Genomic DNA, 17,050 nt, shown 5'->3' on the forward strand with positions numbered 1-17,050 from the left:
TAATAAAATGTGCAAATAAACTTCACAGCGAGAAAGTCTTAGATATCGCCAGCAATGAACTTCCAGATACTTACAACATTAAAAAAACACCTCTCATTCTACCTTGCCTACGCTTTGTTGGTATCCCCGAAGGTTTGGATAAAAATGATATTGGAACTTACGCCTTAACTCAAAATTCGCATTTGTTTCATAAAGATTTCATTTGTGAAGTTAAAAAAATTTGGTCTACTTCCAAATCTGAAAATACTCTTCAAGCCGAATGTTTAGTTGATGCTGATTCCTACAAAAACTTCTAGATACTGGTCATCTACTTATAGACCTCAATGGTTGCACAGTGTTTGACGCTGTTACAGTTTTGAGGTGTTTCAAGTGTAATGCCTTTAACCATGGTTCAAGTCAGTGTAAGAAAAATCCGGTGTGCCCCGTATGTTCTGAATTTCATGTACTCAAGGACTGCCTCGTAAACAAAGATAAAACAAAATTTAGCTGTTCAAACTGTTCCCATCTTCGTAACTCCCAACATCTTGATATTGATACATCTCATGCTGTGTGGGACTATAATAGATGCTTTGCATACAAGTTAGCCCTAGCTAAACTTAAACAGGATGTGTTCAACATACCCATCTCTTTAAGTACTCCCAAAACTTTAATGGAACCTCTGCCACCATCCTCTTCTTCGTCTTCTTGACTAAATAATTCGTTGAACATTAGCCACTTTGATATATTAAATTTTTATTATCAGAATGTTCGTAGTCTCAGATCTAAATTATCAAGTTTTTATCTAAATGTATCAGAAAATTTGTATGATATAATTCTACTGACGAAGACGTGGCTTAATGATAGTATAGCAGATAATGAAATTTTTCCTCCCAGTTATCGTATTTTCCGTTCAGATAGGAAATACGATACATTGAATGTTTCTAGAGGAAGGGGTGTTTTAATAGCCGTTAATTCATCTATAAGGGCTGTAAAATTAGATCTAAGTACTTAATATAAATTTAACGTCACTGCCATCGGTCGACTTAATTGGCATCAAACTTTATTTTCAAAAATGCATTCTTCAACTTCTCTTACTCTATATTCCCCCTGCCTTATCTACCAATGAATATTCTTTGCTATTTGAAACTCTATGCCAAAGTAATTATTTATATGACTCAAATGTATTTATTGCTGGAGATTGTAATTTACCTGCATACAGCAGTTGTATTAACTCTATGGACTTACCACTATCTGTCAAACACCTTTCGGATTTCCTTACGTTTCTTTCTTTACATCAGTGTAATAATATTACAAATAATCTTAATCGGATTCTTGACCTCGTAATTTCTAATGAGTGTATTACCATCTCTAAGGGAAATGACCCTCTAGTAAGAGAAGACTTACACCATCCGTCCTTAACTTGGACATATAACCTGAACATTTCAAAATCACCTAAAAAATTAAGCCCTGATACAATTTTTTGTTTCAATTTTCGTAAAGCTAATTTTCAGGAACTATACAGTGAGCTGTTGCTTTCTGACTGGAATTTTTTACTCAGATATCATGATGCTAATTCAGCTTGTCAGGCATTCTATGATTCCTATTTTCAATTTTGGACCGTTTTGTGCCCAGAACCAAACCCCGTTCCTTAAAATATCCTGTTGGTTTTCAGCAAAGATTATTAAGTTAATTAAGAAGAAGGATTCATTATGGAAGAAATTTAAGAAATCAGGATTACTTAGCGATCGTGAGGAATTTACAGTTGACCCAGTTAACAACGGGGACTCTATGTCTTACAATAACTTTTCTGTCACTGAAATATCTGAAGACGAAGTGTTCTTAAAAATAATTATTCCATTCCTGCATTTTTTGCGTCGGAATTTTTTCTAAACCACTAACATACCTCTACAACATAATACTGTCAACACAAACTTTTCCTGATCAGTGGAAAGTATCCAAATTTATCCCCTTCTTTAAAAAAGATGACAAGTCGGTCATAGAGAACTACCGTCCTATTTCTCTTCTGAATAATTTCGCTAAGATCTTTGAATCTCTTTTGCATGACACTATCTATTACCAGATTAAACATCATTTAAGTGATGCCCAACATGGATTCGTTCAAGGCCGCTCCACAGTTACCAATTTAATGACCATATCTCAAGATCTCGCTAGCAATTTAGAGAATGGCTATGAAACTGATGTTGTGTACACAGATTTTTCAAAAGCATTTGATCGTTTGGATCACGGTATTTTGCTGCGAAAACTCTTAGAATTCGGTTTTTCTGAAAAATTATATTCACTTTTCACTAAAGTTACATTACTGAACGTAAATGCTTTGTTGAATGCTGTGGCTTTCGTTCATCCAATTTCACTGCTACTTCAGGCGTTCCTCAAGGCTCCGTTCTTGGGCCCCTAATTTTTAACATTTTCATAAATGACATTGCCAATGATATCAGGTCTTCTGTTCTTCTGTACGCTGACGATATGAAACTATATCGTCGCATTACTAGCATTCAAGACTGTCTAGTTTTGCAATCGGACCTAGATAAGGTACATTCGTGGTGTTCAAAGAATCTTCTTCAATTAAACTATAAGAAGTGTTATCTTTTATCGTTCACCTTATTAAGAGTTTTGATAGACTTTGACTACACCCTCAATAACAATATTATTTTGCGACAACCTCAGGTAAAGGATCTGAGCGTTATTTTTGATAAAAATCTGTGTTTCACAAATCATGTTAAAACTATTATATCGGAAGCACTAAAAATATTTGGTTTTATAGTTAGGAATTGTACTGACTTAAAAAGTGAAACACCAGTTAAATTGCTCTATTATTCTCTGGTTAAGAGCAAATTTGAAATCATGGAAATAGAAAGAGTTCAAAGAAGATTTCTAAAGTGTTTAAATTTTAAGATGTTTCATATATATCCACCGCGTCGATTTCCACAAGAAGAGTTGCTCTCGAAGTTTTCCATGTTAAGCATTGCCGATCGAATAAACACTGCTTATGTGCGGTTTTTTGTAATTATAAAACTGATTAATAATTACATCAGCTGTCCATATTTGTTAAACTTATTTAATTTTAGTTGTTCAACGGTTATGGTTAGAAGGCGGAATATTTTATACAACAGCAGAGCTAGGACCAATCTCATGAAATTTGTAATGCCGTAAACAACTTTCATAATATATATGATATATTTACCTGGAAGCAGGCAGATATCACAAATTGAACAATTCTGGGGTAGAATTGTGGGAGTGAGTAAAAAGCCAATAAAGCTTAATACTGATTTTATTCAAAACAACCTAACTTATTTATACAAAACTAACTAGTTACAGCGTGTGAGTGGTTCTAAACTGAAGGTAATAATACATATGAAATTATATTGCGTCCCAGTTTCTTGTATTTTCTTTTGTTCCATTACCGCTGTCTTCGTAACGCTGACGATGGTGCTCTTGTGGTAGTCAGCGTTTCGTAGTTCTGGTGCTTGCAATTCCATGTTTCAGCGTTCTACATTCGCGTCGTTGGTCTTGACCTTCTTATTGGTGACGTAAAGAGGAAATTTAAATTTTAGAAATTATTGTTTAAATTTAGGATTTAAACACAAATTGTGCATCCAATTGGCACTTACAGCACAACACATAATTACAGAGCGTCAGAATTTTGTTCTACTCTATTCTATAATGAGTTATACTTACTGTTCTATTTTAGTTGATATTTAGATATATTTGCAGGCATACGTTGTATTGAATTATTTATTTATAAGATAGACTACTAAAGTCGCGATCTTTTCTATAGAACCACTCCCTAATGTAAATTTTCAAAATTTGTTTGGTGTAAGTGACCTTGACGGGTTTCTGGGGGAAAACATATGTGTCAAAAATTTGACAGGTTAGATGGCCCCATTGTCAATTTGGATATTTTATTTTAATAAATAGATGAACAGAACATACAGTCTGCACGGGATACAGTGCGGCATAGCTGAGGGCAACCGAAACATTCGTGTTGTGCTAGTTTCGATTGCCATATCAACTACCGCTACCAACCGCGTTCGGCGTAAAGTACTAGATGGCAGGGCTACCAACTTCACTTTTTATCGAGTGGTTCCGTAGAAATGACCGCTACTGTATTTAGTTTTGTTTTGTATTCTGTAATTGGAGATTAATCTATGTTGAGTACAATAAACTATTAATATTATTATTATTAATATTATTATACCGATTACCAATATTTTCAAGGCACTAGACCACAACGTCTCTTTCAAGATTTCATCAAACCGTTTCTCTTTGTTTGTTAGATATCATCTCGCTCTGCGCAGGCGTGAGCGGTAGAGGGGAAAGGCTGCACCCCTTCAAACATAAACATAAACATTTTACATAACTAAAAAAAAAAAAATATATAGCTCCCCGCGCTGAATTTGATATAATTACAATTCAGAAAATATTATATGTACCATAACTAGAAAATTTTAAATTACATGTCCATGGATTTAAATGAGTACAGTAGGTGGTTTATTACTGAGATTAAGCGCTCGAGTTTCTTCATTATCGCGCGGCACTACACACACTTTCGAGAGAGGCCTTTGTACACTCCGCGCACAGTTTTCACTGTTACCACCCTGCAGTGACCGTCTTGCCCAGGATGTATGTCGCAGATTCGCCCCAGAGGCCATTGTAAGGGTTGAGTGTTGTCTTCCTTCAGGATGACGAGGTCTCCTAGTGCTGGACGCTGTGTTGGTGTGCGGCTCCATTTGGTCCTTTGTTGCATGTTGTGCAGGTACTCCTTCGACCATCGTTGCCAAAAGTGCTGCCTCAAGCTCTCCACGAGCTGATATCTATTCATGCGGTTGGTGGGTAATTCGCCAACAATGGGCTCCGTCGGAGCCGTCAACGGAGTGCCGATGAGAAAGTGGCCAGGGGTTAAGGAAGATAGGTCATTAGGGTCTTCTGAGATGGGTATAATTGGACGGGAATTCAAGCATGTTTCTATCATTGCCAATAATGTATTCATCTCCTCAAAGTTTAGTAAAGTTTCCCCTAATACCCTTTTTAAATGGCCCTTAGTAGATTTTATTGCGGCCTCCCACAATCCGCCCATATGTGGCGCACGAGGTGGAATAAAATGCCAATTTATGTTGTCATTTGCCAGGTTGTCCAATACATTGGATTTGAACTCATCACACTCAAGAAGATTTTTTAATTCTTGTAGTTGGCGATTTGCACCAACAAAGGTTGTGCCGTTGTCTGAATATAAGTGACTCGGTTTACCCCTTCGTGAAATGAACCGCTTTAAGGCATTCAAAAATGTGAATGTTGTGCAATCACAGACCATTTCGATGTGCACTGCTTTGGTGACGAAACAGACGAATATAGCGATAAAAAGTTTTATCCTTTTTGTGGTGCGCCCGTACCCATTTTTTATGACGAAAGGACCCCCATAATCTATACCTGTGTTAAGAAATGGAGGAGCTTGCGTGATACGTTCTTTGGGTAGATCGCCCATGAGCTGTTGAAATGCCACAGGCTTTACACGGTAACATTTAAAACAACTAAAAATTACACGACGAATTAAACTGCGGGCTGCAGTGGGCCAATATTTTTGGCGAATGGCTGATAAAGTTGCCAGGCAACCAGAATGCAAATTGTCTTCATGATATTTTTTAATGATTAACCTTGTCACATGCTGACTTTTGGGAAGCAATAATTGATGTTTCTGCTCGACGTCTAAATTGGAGTTTTTTAATCTACCCCCTACTCTTAGTATGCCTTTATGATCCAAAAAGGGATTTAAATCACAAATTTTGTTGTTGTGTAGGAGTTGCCTATGATTTTTTAAATTATGAATTTCTTCAGAAAAGGCTTCGGCTTGCAATAGCTTAATCACACAATCATGGGCGCGCTGCAATTCCTCGCAAGATAAGTGACCATTAAATTTTGGAGTTTTATTCAATGCCTTGTTTATAAATCGTAAAATGAAAGCAGTGACTCTGATTAATTTTGAAAAGGTAGAAAATCTGGTTAGTAAATCAAATTGTACGCTAGGTTTTGTTACTGATGAACAACAAACAGACTTTACTTCTGGAATATGTAACTGCGTCCGCTCATCTTTGACAAATTGAATATTTTGGTGGTGACCTTCCAAGAAGTTGGGACCGGTCCACCACATTTGGGACATTTTTAATTGTAATGGAGTAGCCCCTCTTGATAAAATGTCCGCAGGATTTTTACTAGAGGGGACGTAATGCCAGTCTGAAATGTCTGTTAATGATTGTATTTCATTAATACGATGCGAAACGAATGTCTTTAATGTCGAGGGATTAAGACGTATCCATGCTAATACGATTGACGAATCGGACCAATTAAATTTTTCGCTAATAGGAATATTTATAATTTTTATTATTTTGTTAGTGAGACGTGCCAATAACAGTGCCGCGCATAATTCCAACCGGGGAATTGTTAGCTGCTTTAAGGGTGCAACTTTACTTTTCGCGCATAAAAGTTTAGCTCGATAAGTACCTGACGGGTACATGGTCCGTAAATAGATGCACGCGCCATATGCATATTGACTTGCATCACAGAAACCATGCAACTGAACTTGTGTTGAATCATGAATTACTCTACGCGGTATGGTTATACTATTCAGTTCCGGAAGTGACTTCATAAAATTCTTCCATATTGTGTACAAATCGCAAGGTACACTTTCGTCCCAATTGATTTTTGAGGCCCATAATTTTTGCAGAATTATTTTTGCCGTAACCGTGACGGGTGCAACAAGTCCAAGTGGGTCAAATATCTTTGCGACTGTACTTAAGATGATTCTCTTTGTTACCTTTACCTTCGATGCAGGTTTTTCCCAAGTTGAAAATCTAATAGCATCCGCATTGTTATCCCAAAGTACCCCTAAAGTCTTTGTCGGACCCTGCTTATCCAAGGATACTGTATAATTTTCGCCTACCTGTTCATTGCCATAAATTACTTGAGGGTAATTGCTATTAAGCTTATGCAGCTCAAACCCTCCCCCTTTTAAAATGCTCTTTATTTCTTGCAATAATTGCGCCGCTTGTTCCGGTGTGTCTCCACCGCAAATAAGGTCATCGACATAGAAACTTGTAGAAATTGCCCTGGCCGCGTCAGGGAATTCGAGCTCTGCGTACCTGGCGAGTTCTAATAAACACCTGGTAGCTAAATAAGATGAACTAGCAAAACCGTAAGTTATGGTGTTTAACTGAAATACCTTCACCGGCTCATTTATGTTATCGCGCCAGAATATTTGTTGATATTTTCTATGATCTTCATGCAGGAGTATTTGTCTGTACATTTTTTGAATATCGCCGGTTATCACTATTTTATAAAATCTAAACCGAATTAAAATGCCGAACAGATCTTGCTGCAAATTGGGCCCTACTAGGAGGCTGTCGTTAATGGATTTATTGTTAGTGGTTTGCATTGAGGCATTGAATACAACGCGTAATTTGGTCGTTATTGAGGATTCGTTAATAACTGGGTGGTGACTCAAGAAATAACCAGAATTGTTAGGATTAGCAACCTCCGTCATGTGTCCTAGGATTAAGTAAGTGGCCATAAATTCTGAGTATTGCTTGAATAAGTGAGGGTCCTTGTGAAGGCGTTTCTCGAGATTATAAAACAGCCTTAATGCTTTGTTCCTAGACTCACCGATATCCGGTGGATTCGTTACAAATGGTAATTTTACCGAAAACCGGCCATTCTCTAATCTCCTAGAACCTTCTAAGAAATATTTTTCGCAGATGTTATTAATTTCAGGAGGTTGGTCCTCCGGGTACTGCTCAATTTCCCAAAACCGTTTTACCTCCTGTTCTAATGAATGATTCGTAACATGACATGACGAAGTTTTTTGATTATTAAAACATCCTACTACACCCCCGATAATCCAACCAAGCTGGGTTTTCTGTAATACCGGACCCTGTTTACTCAACCTAATTTGACCGACACACATTAGGTCCCAAAAAATTTCGTTTCCAATTAAAATATCTACTGGTTTAGATTCATTGTACAAAGGATCGGCAAGTTTAATATTTATTGGAATATCGTTTATGGGCGAAAATGAGGTGGATGGTATGTTGCCCGTTATTTCTGAGACTATTAAAAATTCGAGTTTTGCATTAAAATTATTGATAATTGAAGAAATTCGAGCGCTATAACTGTCTTATTGATTACTGAAGAGCTGCATCCTATTCCTATAAGTGACAAGTTTATCGTTTGTACGTTTTTTAGACCTAATTGTTTTACAGCTCTTTCAGTTATGAAGTTGGAAACGGAACCATTATCTAAGAGTATACGAAACTGGACTAATTTACCATGTTCATCACACACGTTGATCATGGCAGTGGATAATGTAGTATTTTTATTCAAGATCTGTGCACAATGACTACTGACACTGTTTAAAGAAGAAGTTGATGATTCGGGAGATGTACTTGTTTCGCGTTCATTTATATGTAGCAAGGAATTGTGGCGTTTGTTGCATTTTTTACAATTACTGGAATTGCATGACATCAATTTGTGCCCACCTTTCAGGCAGTTAAGACATAATTTTCGTTTTTTGATCTCATTGATTCTTTGTTCGATAGATAAATTCAAAAAATTAGGACAATTATAGATATTGTGCATTTCTTTGCAATAAAGGCACTTACCAAAGGGAGCAGATGTGTTCGCCACGTGGGAGATCACCCGATGTATGGATTTTTGGTAATCTTATTATGAAAATTAGAATTAGACCTACTGTTTGCGTTAACCTCCAGTGATTCCCACATCTGACACCGTTGGTTTAAAAAATCGCTCATGTCTTCCATCGAAGGGATTATATTTGAAAGCGTTGTCTCCCACGCAATTATAGTATTATGATCAAATTTGGAAGTAATTATGTAAATGAGTAAATCGTCCCATTGACTTGTTGGACGACCAAGGTTCTCTAAGGCCTTAAGGTTTGAATTCAAAGCTTGTATAAGTGATCTAAGTGATTTCGAATCCTTGTTGCTTATGGCGGGTAAAGCGAAAAGCGCGCGCACATGATGCTGTGCGATTAAGCGATTATTTTCATAGCGCGCCTCGAGCAGGGACCACGCCGATTCATAATTTTCTGCTGTGGGTGTTAAGTGCTCAATGGTTTGCTTTGCATCCCCTTTTAAGATACCTTTCAGGTAATGAAATTTTTGGATTGGAGTTAACGTACTATTATGAATAAGCGCTAAATACGTATCACGAAAGCTAATCCATTCTGTAAATATGCCTGTAAATGTGGGCAATTGGATATCTGGCAATTTTACGTTGTTAGGTATACATTTAATATTGTCTGACGGTATCTCTGCACTACCTTTACTGCTAACAAAAGTTTCAGCTTCCGTGACTACCCTGTAAAATTCGTTCTCAAATTCATTTAAATCGTCAATATTCACCTGAGATTCGTCCAAGTCGTGAAGCTGCATATAACAATTTTCGAATTCTTGCATACATGACTGTACACCTTCTAATCTTTTTTCAATTTCCGCGATTTTACCTTTATTAATGGGATCGTTAAAAAAATTTGCAAATTGAGTAAACCTGCGTTTGACAACCGCCCTTTTCGTCTTGAGTGCTTTGATTTCCCTTTCATTTGTCATATCGATCAATTATTATTAGAAAACAAAAAATATATGGCAATAACCCCAGTGCAAATTAAATTCGAATACAAACTTGCAATGATAAACGCATGCATGAATAAGGAGATGATAAGAAAGGAATGCCACTAACCTAGTCTTCCTGGAGATGTTTTCAAATGATGTGATGATGCCAATGGAACTGTTGTTACTGGATATCACTGTCGCGTGTTCGATAATACATTTGCGGTATTAATATCCGGCTCGAAGGACCAATTTATGTTGGGGAATATGATGGTTCCCAGTTACCCATGCATTTACGGGTAACTCAATTGTGAATAAAATTGTGGGATAGTTGTGAAATATGTTTATTTGGAGACTTGTTCTCCCCTTACTTTCTAGCTCGCTAATAATTTACAAATGTTTGAAGGGGTGCAGCCTTTCCCCTCTACCGCTCACGCCTGCGCAGAGCGAGATGATATCTAACATTGTTGCTAAGAAATAAAGACTCGGTTCGCATCCTCTTCCGTTCCGTTGTTTACAAATAAAATGTAACGATTGCAACACATGGTCAAACAAGCAGTAAAATTGGCAAATTAATTTCACAATATATAGAGGGTGACTGCGAAATATATGCAATAATTTTAACCACGGCATCCCCCATCCTAGTAGTGTCCAAATATAGAAAAAGACAAATTAAAAATCGAATGGGGCAAAACCCCCACAAACTAACTGTTTCATCCAACCGATTCACATTTATCGAAAACCGCCCCTTGAAATCGTACTTGTTGACGACCATATGAAGTTTCAGCGGACAAAAAATGAGTGTTGTCGCTGTTGAACACAACATTGCGTTTGAATCTTGCTTCATCCGTAAACAGAATGCGCTTTAAAAAGTTAGGGCGTTCACGACACTGCGGTAACAACCAACTGCAGTAAATTACACAACGTGGACAATCAGCGGTCTCCAAACCTTGCACTTTGTCCTGTGGAATTCCAACTTCTTCTTTATGTTCTATCATGGCCACGATCGTGAGTTTGAGGTTGAAGATACCATGATCTCGGAGATGCTGTACTGTAACCTCATTTGAGATACACCTGTTAAAACTTTTATGACTTAAGCGGCTTAAGCCAAAGACCCTTATAAGTCAAACCGGCTATTGTAAGCTTTGTGAATCCGAACTGCATGATTATTACTGTCCATTGTTGGCATAATGTAGCTGTGAACTGAGTTAAGTAATAGAAGAGACAGTTTGACTTATAAGGATGGGATGGCTTAAGCCGCTTAAGTCATAAAAGTTTCAACAGGTGTATGTCAAATGATCCAAATTTTCGCGCTGTTGTGAAATATCCTGTTTAATTGGGGTTGCTGCGGCAGTATGTGCAAGCGTGGTTAGGAAGAAGCGAGTCCGAAGTCAGGCTGAGTTGTATTTCCTTTTCCGCGATTGCTGAGTTCAATCAAAATTAAGGAGGTCGTGTCATTACTTCGCAACTATGGCCGGTCACATGACTATAGTTGTCAGTATATAACTTTTGGCTCGCAACCTGAAGAAGTTAGTTGTATTTGTATTTGTAGTTGAAAAAGTAGTTGTAGTTGTAGCAGACAAGTGATAATTGTAACCAACACCCGTACCAGCGACATTTTCTTCCAATAAATTTGGTATACTGCCCAATCTGTTTCAATTGCCAACCCCTACGCGCAACAGCGCACACCAATTACCATACCGAGACACTCTGCATTGGAAATCTGTACCATACACCGATTTCACCGACTGCTCGATGTTGACTGGTCCTTTTCACGTTTTTCACGTTGCGATTAAAAAAGTGTCTGATAAAGTCACTTTTTTGGTTCTTAATCCAAATCGCTCTGTGCCATTCATTGTAGTAATTATGTAGGTCACCAAACATACCATTAAGTATAAAAATTTATATTTAATTTCAAATAATTTTTTCTAGACACTGCTACCACTTAGGACCGTGAATTGTACACAGTGACATAATCGTATTGTGAGCTATTCCCATTTTTTTTGCATGTATTTCGCAATCACCTTGTATGTTAACCCAGGCATAACAAACACAAACTCTATTTTTGCCAACCATATTTTAGAAATCAATCATTCCTTTCATCCGGTAAATAATGTCGAAGTCCTACACATTTAAGACAAAAGCACTGCTCTTAACTTGTTTGAAATACTCAAAACTTATAAGTCAGTTAAACATCACATTTTAAATAGTGTTAACGAGGAGACTTCTTTCAATGCATCCATCCTGTCACCTCTTTTAACGATCCCTTCCTCTACACCTAAGTTTATGTCTAATTCATCTCATCCTGTTCTTCGTACTTAAGTTTTTGTATACGTACCTGCTGCATTAGTTAATACGGTCTGTTCATAACTGTAGGCCCATTGTTTTTTCCGATTTTAATGAGGGTCGGTGGGTGCATTTTAGTTTGATTATTTTATGTTGGTTGGATGATACTTACTGTTTGTTGGTGTCAAATCTGACATTCAAATTAAAATTTTAATCAAAACATTAACGCGCTGATAGTAGTTATTTGAGAAGTCAACTTATTATTGTTCGTTGTTTTTCTTTTTGATTTTGTTTTATGGTGTTTTTGTTCCGAGTGTGAGGTTCGCGAGTGAGAATGTTTGGTTTGAGCCAAGAATGATTTGGCTGTTTTTGTTGTCCGGGCAAGGCACTATGAATGAGTTTCTGAATAAAAGAGGACTAAGTGAAACGGATCTGTGTGGTTGCGGTAGGGTAGAGAGTGTTTGGCATATTGTTTTCGAGTCTGGATTGTATGATGTGGAAAGAAGGAGTTGTGAATGGTCAGGATGGATTGGGGAAGAGGAAAGACGATTTGAGAGGTTGTTGGAATCAATGGAGATGTCTGAGAGATAAATGGGATTTGCAGAAAGGGTGTTTAAGAAAAGGAGAAGGATGAGAGAGGGTGTGACTGAGTGAGATATGGGAGTGCGGGTAGAGAAGGACGAGTGAATGAAGGAAGAGTGAAGTATGAAAATAGAAGTACCGGCACTGTAAAATAAATGGAATGTGTGTGTTAAAATACACTCACCGGCTCGAAAAAGGACTTTTATTTTTTTTATAGATCCGAAAATGTGCACAATTAAGTACGAATTCGCTTGCAATACTTTGATGTTGTCATGCAACATTTATTGTAAAATTTGTATGCCAAAAAGAACTAAAAAATATATTATTTTAATAGAAAATAATAAAAATTCAATATTCAAACAAAGCTGAAAAAAATTAAAGTTTCCAAAAAAGCAAAATCAATGATCATTGACACACTGTTTAAGGATGTCAATAACAGGTATTCCCCCCACGAACCTGTAAGACTACTACCATTCTCCAGGGCATCCCATCAAATAAATTGTCTATTTATTCTTGTTGGATTCTCTCATTCCTTTAAAAACATATTCTGAAGCTCATCTAAAGTGTGAGATGCAGGTACACTCAATTAATATAAGAAACAATATCAAAAATAAACTTAGTAAAAACGTCGAAGCACTGTACTCAGAAAAATATTAGCTGGCCGGGTTTTCATGCCGGTGAGTGTATAAGTGAACAGTAAATTAATAACTTAATTTAAAGTCAGAAGTAAAATTATTTTTCTGTTCCTACCTATTTTCACGAATGTACAAAAAGATATAATTGTGTTGTTTTTGTAATAATTTGATAAAATTCCATTTGAAAACAATATTTGCCTGATATAAAGCGAAGATACAAATCAGCAAAAATCAGGTAAGCACTTAAAAATGTCAAACTTTTCGAAACCCTACGTTTAAAATGTTCTCAGTTAATTTTAGGTCCCCTGGGTCAAAAGAGTCTAGTGAAGTTGCACCGGAATTATTTTGTACATATCGGTGTAACAGTTAATCGCGTAAACTCGAGTTATTAAGAAATAAATTGTTGAGTTTTACCTACGCCAATTTTTAAATACCCGTTCAACGTAACAATGTTAATAAAAAAACAACTGATTTTCAAATTTTCTGAAAGGTAGATAGATGGCAGACATCAGACGGAAACGGGAGACCATTTTTTTTTCGTACTTTAGGGGTTATGAAACGTCGAGAAATCATGTAAGTTGCCATTCGTCGGATGGACCCTGTTTCAATAAATACTCCCTTTGATTACGCTCGTAAAGTAAGAAATAAAAAAAATATTTAACAACTCTTCTTTATTTTTCGAATTACAAATTGCGCAACATAATTAGAAATACTTATTATTAAGATCTGGAAATTGGATAAAAGTGACTATTTTTATTTTTTAAGGCACGTCAATGAAACTTGAATATAAATTACATTTGAGTGAAATAAAGTAATTGGAGCATTATTTTTTCGGGATAAACTGCCTAACATATATGTTAAGTGCCTATTTCGCCTTTAAAGCTCCTAAATATCCCTAAAATTATATAACAAAATATCTGGAAGATGTGATCTACATGCCGATTCATTTCACAAAATAAAAAAGTGTTTGTTGGAGTGTTCGTTAGAATAGTGTTGGAATTTTTAGTTTAGTTTGATGCTTTGTGTGAATGAATGATTGTTTTGTTTCTTAATTTTGTAGTTTTAGGGTATATTTTGCTGTTTCCAGGTTGGGAATTAATATATTATTATTAAGACCCACCACTGACCCGGAAATGACCGGCATTCATTATTATTATTATTGCTAAAACTTTGATCATTGAAATTTGGATTTTTTGCTTGAAATCTAGACTTTTAGACATGTTTCGATATCGACTCAAAGATTGCAACCGGTTATTGGTGTAATAAAGATACACTAACTTCTTGGAAAAGTCTACCAGGCCATGACGATCTGCGAATTTTCTGGCCTATACATCTATTTCAGTCACTAACGTAATGCTAATAATTTTTGTTTTCGAAAAATAGGTATAACTTCAATACTTAAAATGCCTAATGCCTATGTTGATTTATGTGTACGTTTTTTTGTAATTTATATGTGAAAAAAGGCACTTATATCAGCACAAACAAACTCGTTGGGCTCATGCTTTGAATTTATTGGCTTACAAAATTCAACATCAATACGAAAATGTAAATATTTTGATATCTAATGTTAAGCATTTTTTGTCAAAGTGGAAATTCACAAGGAAAAGTTAAAAAATTGACCCCTCCCACATGAACCTGTTTTAACTAGCTGGGTAACATGGCTTAAGACGACTATGTTTTACAAAGAAGATTTCGATTCCACCCAGCAGCAGTAAGTAAGTAAACTATTCTTATGAGGTTGCTCCCATCACACCATATGACGTAGAACGAATATTTTCTAAATATGAGGCCATTTTTTGTTGAAAACAGAAAACTATTATAGCGAACAGTTTAGAGGAATATATAAAATATAATGATTATAAACAAATCAAAAATTCAATCTACGCAATGAAGTTTCAGTTGCCTAAAATTGTCTAATTCTTTAGAGAAATACTTTAGGCACCTATTATCAACATTTTAACTGCCTAAAATTCAGAACTGATTTATTATACATCTACCTAAACATTCTTAAACAGATTCAGGGTCTCGGGCGTTTTGAAGCTGAACGACAAACGTCAAAGCAGATACGAAAGCTCCCAAAATCTGGAACAAAAAGAATAATAAACTCTAAACTGAGTTTTATTGCTGCTAGTCATATCCTTTGTAATTTTAATTTAATGTATCGGCAAATAAAAGAAAATAAATAATCACTTACATCAACTGCTAACTGATAATTCAATGAAATGTTCTCACTAAAACTGATTTTAAACGGTTTCTGGGCATTTATAAGATATATGAGATAGGTTTTTTTGTTGGCTTGACTCCAGTGGTACCACTTAACTCGCACAGATGTGTCGAATATTTCGTCCGACTAAAATAAATTCATTAGAAATATTTATACAAATTCTATTCTGTTTTATATTAATCACCAAATCTTCAACAGATTGTCCGCATGTCGTGAGCGCAAATAAGGTAAACAGTGAAATAGATATCAAGCTAATAAGTCGCAGAATATCCCAACTTAACGAAAATCTTCCAATCTACAATTTAATTGAATTAGACAGTATAGAGATTGGTGCACGATGGCATACAGAGAAATAATAAGCGGCAAGACTCACAAATATCAAATTACCACATATTTTAAAGGGAAGCATTAAAGCTTTTGTCCTTCTTTCGACTTCACGTCCGAGCCTAAAATTAAAAACTAATGTGTACAGGAAAAAATCGCACAATGATTTAGATATTAGAATAAAATAATTTCATACTTCTCCTTACATGCAATTCTTAACGTGTAATTTTATATTCCATACAAGTCTTTCTGACACTGCCTTTTGATAATCTTCGTTTAGATTTTTATACTGAAGATTTTCATACCCATAATTTATTCTTTCCATTCTTTCCATTATTACGTACGCCGCAGTTCTTTGTTTTATAAAACCATAAACCATATGATGGGCAGGCGCCACTGCAATTAGGTAAGCCGAAAGACAACAGAAAAATCTAACTAAATTAATGAAAAATATGGTAATTTTTCCCTTAGGCAAATATTTTATGAACTGCGTGGCAAAGATAAAGTGTTTATCTTCATCTTCAAGTGCGCTTATCATTATGCCTGTTAAAAGCCCTAATATTAAACTGACAATCATCGAAGCAAATCCATTATGTGTGTCTCGTCTTAGTTTCTCTCTAACGTTTGGAGACATGGCGTTTTCAATATTCCATGAACCAATTTCTTTTTCAACATGTTTTACTACGTCAATAATAAAATACAAACACACACAAGTTAGCGTTACCTACAAGTAAACAATTTTGAAACACTTAACTCGCTGTACAATTGTTGTACTATTTACATATAATGTCATAAGGTAAGATGGCCCATATTTGATAAGATAATCCAAATCAAATTTGTATATGAAGACGTATGTTTGAACAAACATAACAAAAATTAAAACTGGTTGTACAACCAGTAAAACGTATCTAACCAGCTTTAAATCGAAAATGTCAACTAGCAACCAACGATATATTTTAATATAAAACTCTTCCTGTACTAATGGACAGTAATCTAGATATATTAGCTATAAATAAAAATTGAAACATAGTAAATTTAAAAAACTTACGTAAGGTGACCATCTCAGACAAAGACACAGGTAATACTAAAAACCTTCAAAATATATCGTGTTCGCTATTCCTGAACAAAATGTTTGTATTGATAGATAATTAAGTACAGAGTAATTCCGTCTATTGGACATACCAGAATACCGTAACAACTGCGTATAAATTATTACTATTTTTATGAGGATAGTTATAATTGATCGGGTAACAAACGTTAATCCAAAATAAATTCTCACTCACAAATTCAGTAAAAAACGTCCGTTATGCTACACAAACTACTGTTACTGATACTACTTATCAGAGTCTATTACGCATTTCTTATTATCCAATTCAATACGGTGACAA

General features: G+C 35.7%; 2 protein-coding genes across 2 annotated transcripts; one reads left to right on the forward strand and one right to left on the reverse strand.

Annotated features, from left to right (window-relative positions):
- Positions 1–386: 386 nt before the first annotated feature.
- Positions 387–2,395, forward strand: LOC135137345 (uncharacterized). The gene is made up of 2 exons (XM_064066968.1): positions 387–401; positions 1,925–2,395. Exons 1-2 carry the CDS (start codon positions 387–389, stop codon positions 2,393–2,395), a joined length of 486 nt encoding a protein of 161 aa, XP_063923038.1.
- A 12,599-nt stretch (positions 2,396–14,994) lies between these two features.
- Positions 14,995–16,938, reverse strand: LOC135137672 (uncharacterized). The gene is made up of 8 exons (XM_064067389.1): positions 16,845–16,938; positions 16,711–16,781; positions 16,444–16,655; positions 15,869–16,386; positions 15,685–15,784; positions 15,523–15,633; positions 15,309–15,464; positions 14,995–15,196 (listed from the first exon to the last, which is right to left on the reverse strand). Exons 2-8 carry the CDS (start codon positions 16,721–16,723, stop codon positions 15,122–15,124), a joined length of 1,185 nt encoding a protein of 394 aa, XP_063923459.1. The 5' UTR covers positions 16,724–16,781; positions 16,845–16,938; the 3' UTR covers positions 14,995–15,121.
- Between the last annotated feature and the right edge of the window lie 112 nt (positions 16,939–17,050).

Source organism: Zophobas morio, unplaced genomic scaffold (assembly GCF_036711695.1).
Source record: "Zophobas morio isolate AGI-343-1 ecotype UQ-CSIRO unplaced genomic scaffold, CSIRO_AGI_Zmor_V1 ptg000029l, whole genome shotgun sequence".
Lineage (NCBI taxonomy): Eukaryota > Metazoa > Arthropoda > Insecta > Coleoptera > Tenebrionidae > Zophobas > Zophobas morio.

What these genes read in the sequence shown, in the direction of transcription:
- LOC135137672 (XM_064067389.1), bottom strand. An exon ending in CTTACCTTATGACATTATAT is followed by an intron (nt 16,387 to 16,443) that starts GTAAATAGTACA and finishes GTTTACTTGTAG; the next exon opens with GTAACGCTAACTTGTGTGTG. An exon ending in TTACACGTTAAGAATTGCAT is followed by an intron (nt 15,785 to 15,868) that starts GTAAGGAGAAGT and finishes TTTTAATTTTAG; the next exon opens with GCTCGGACGTGAAGTCGAAA.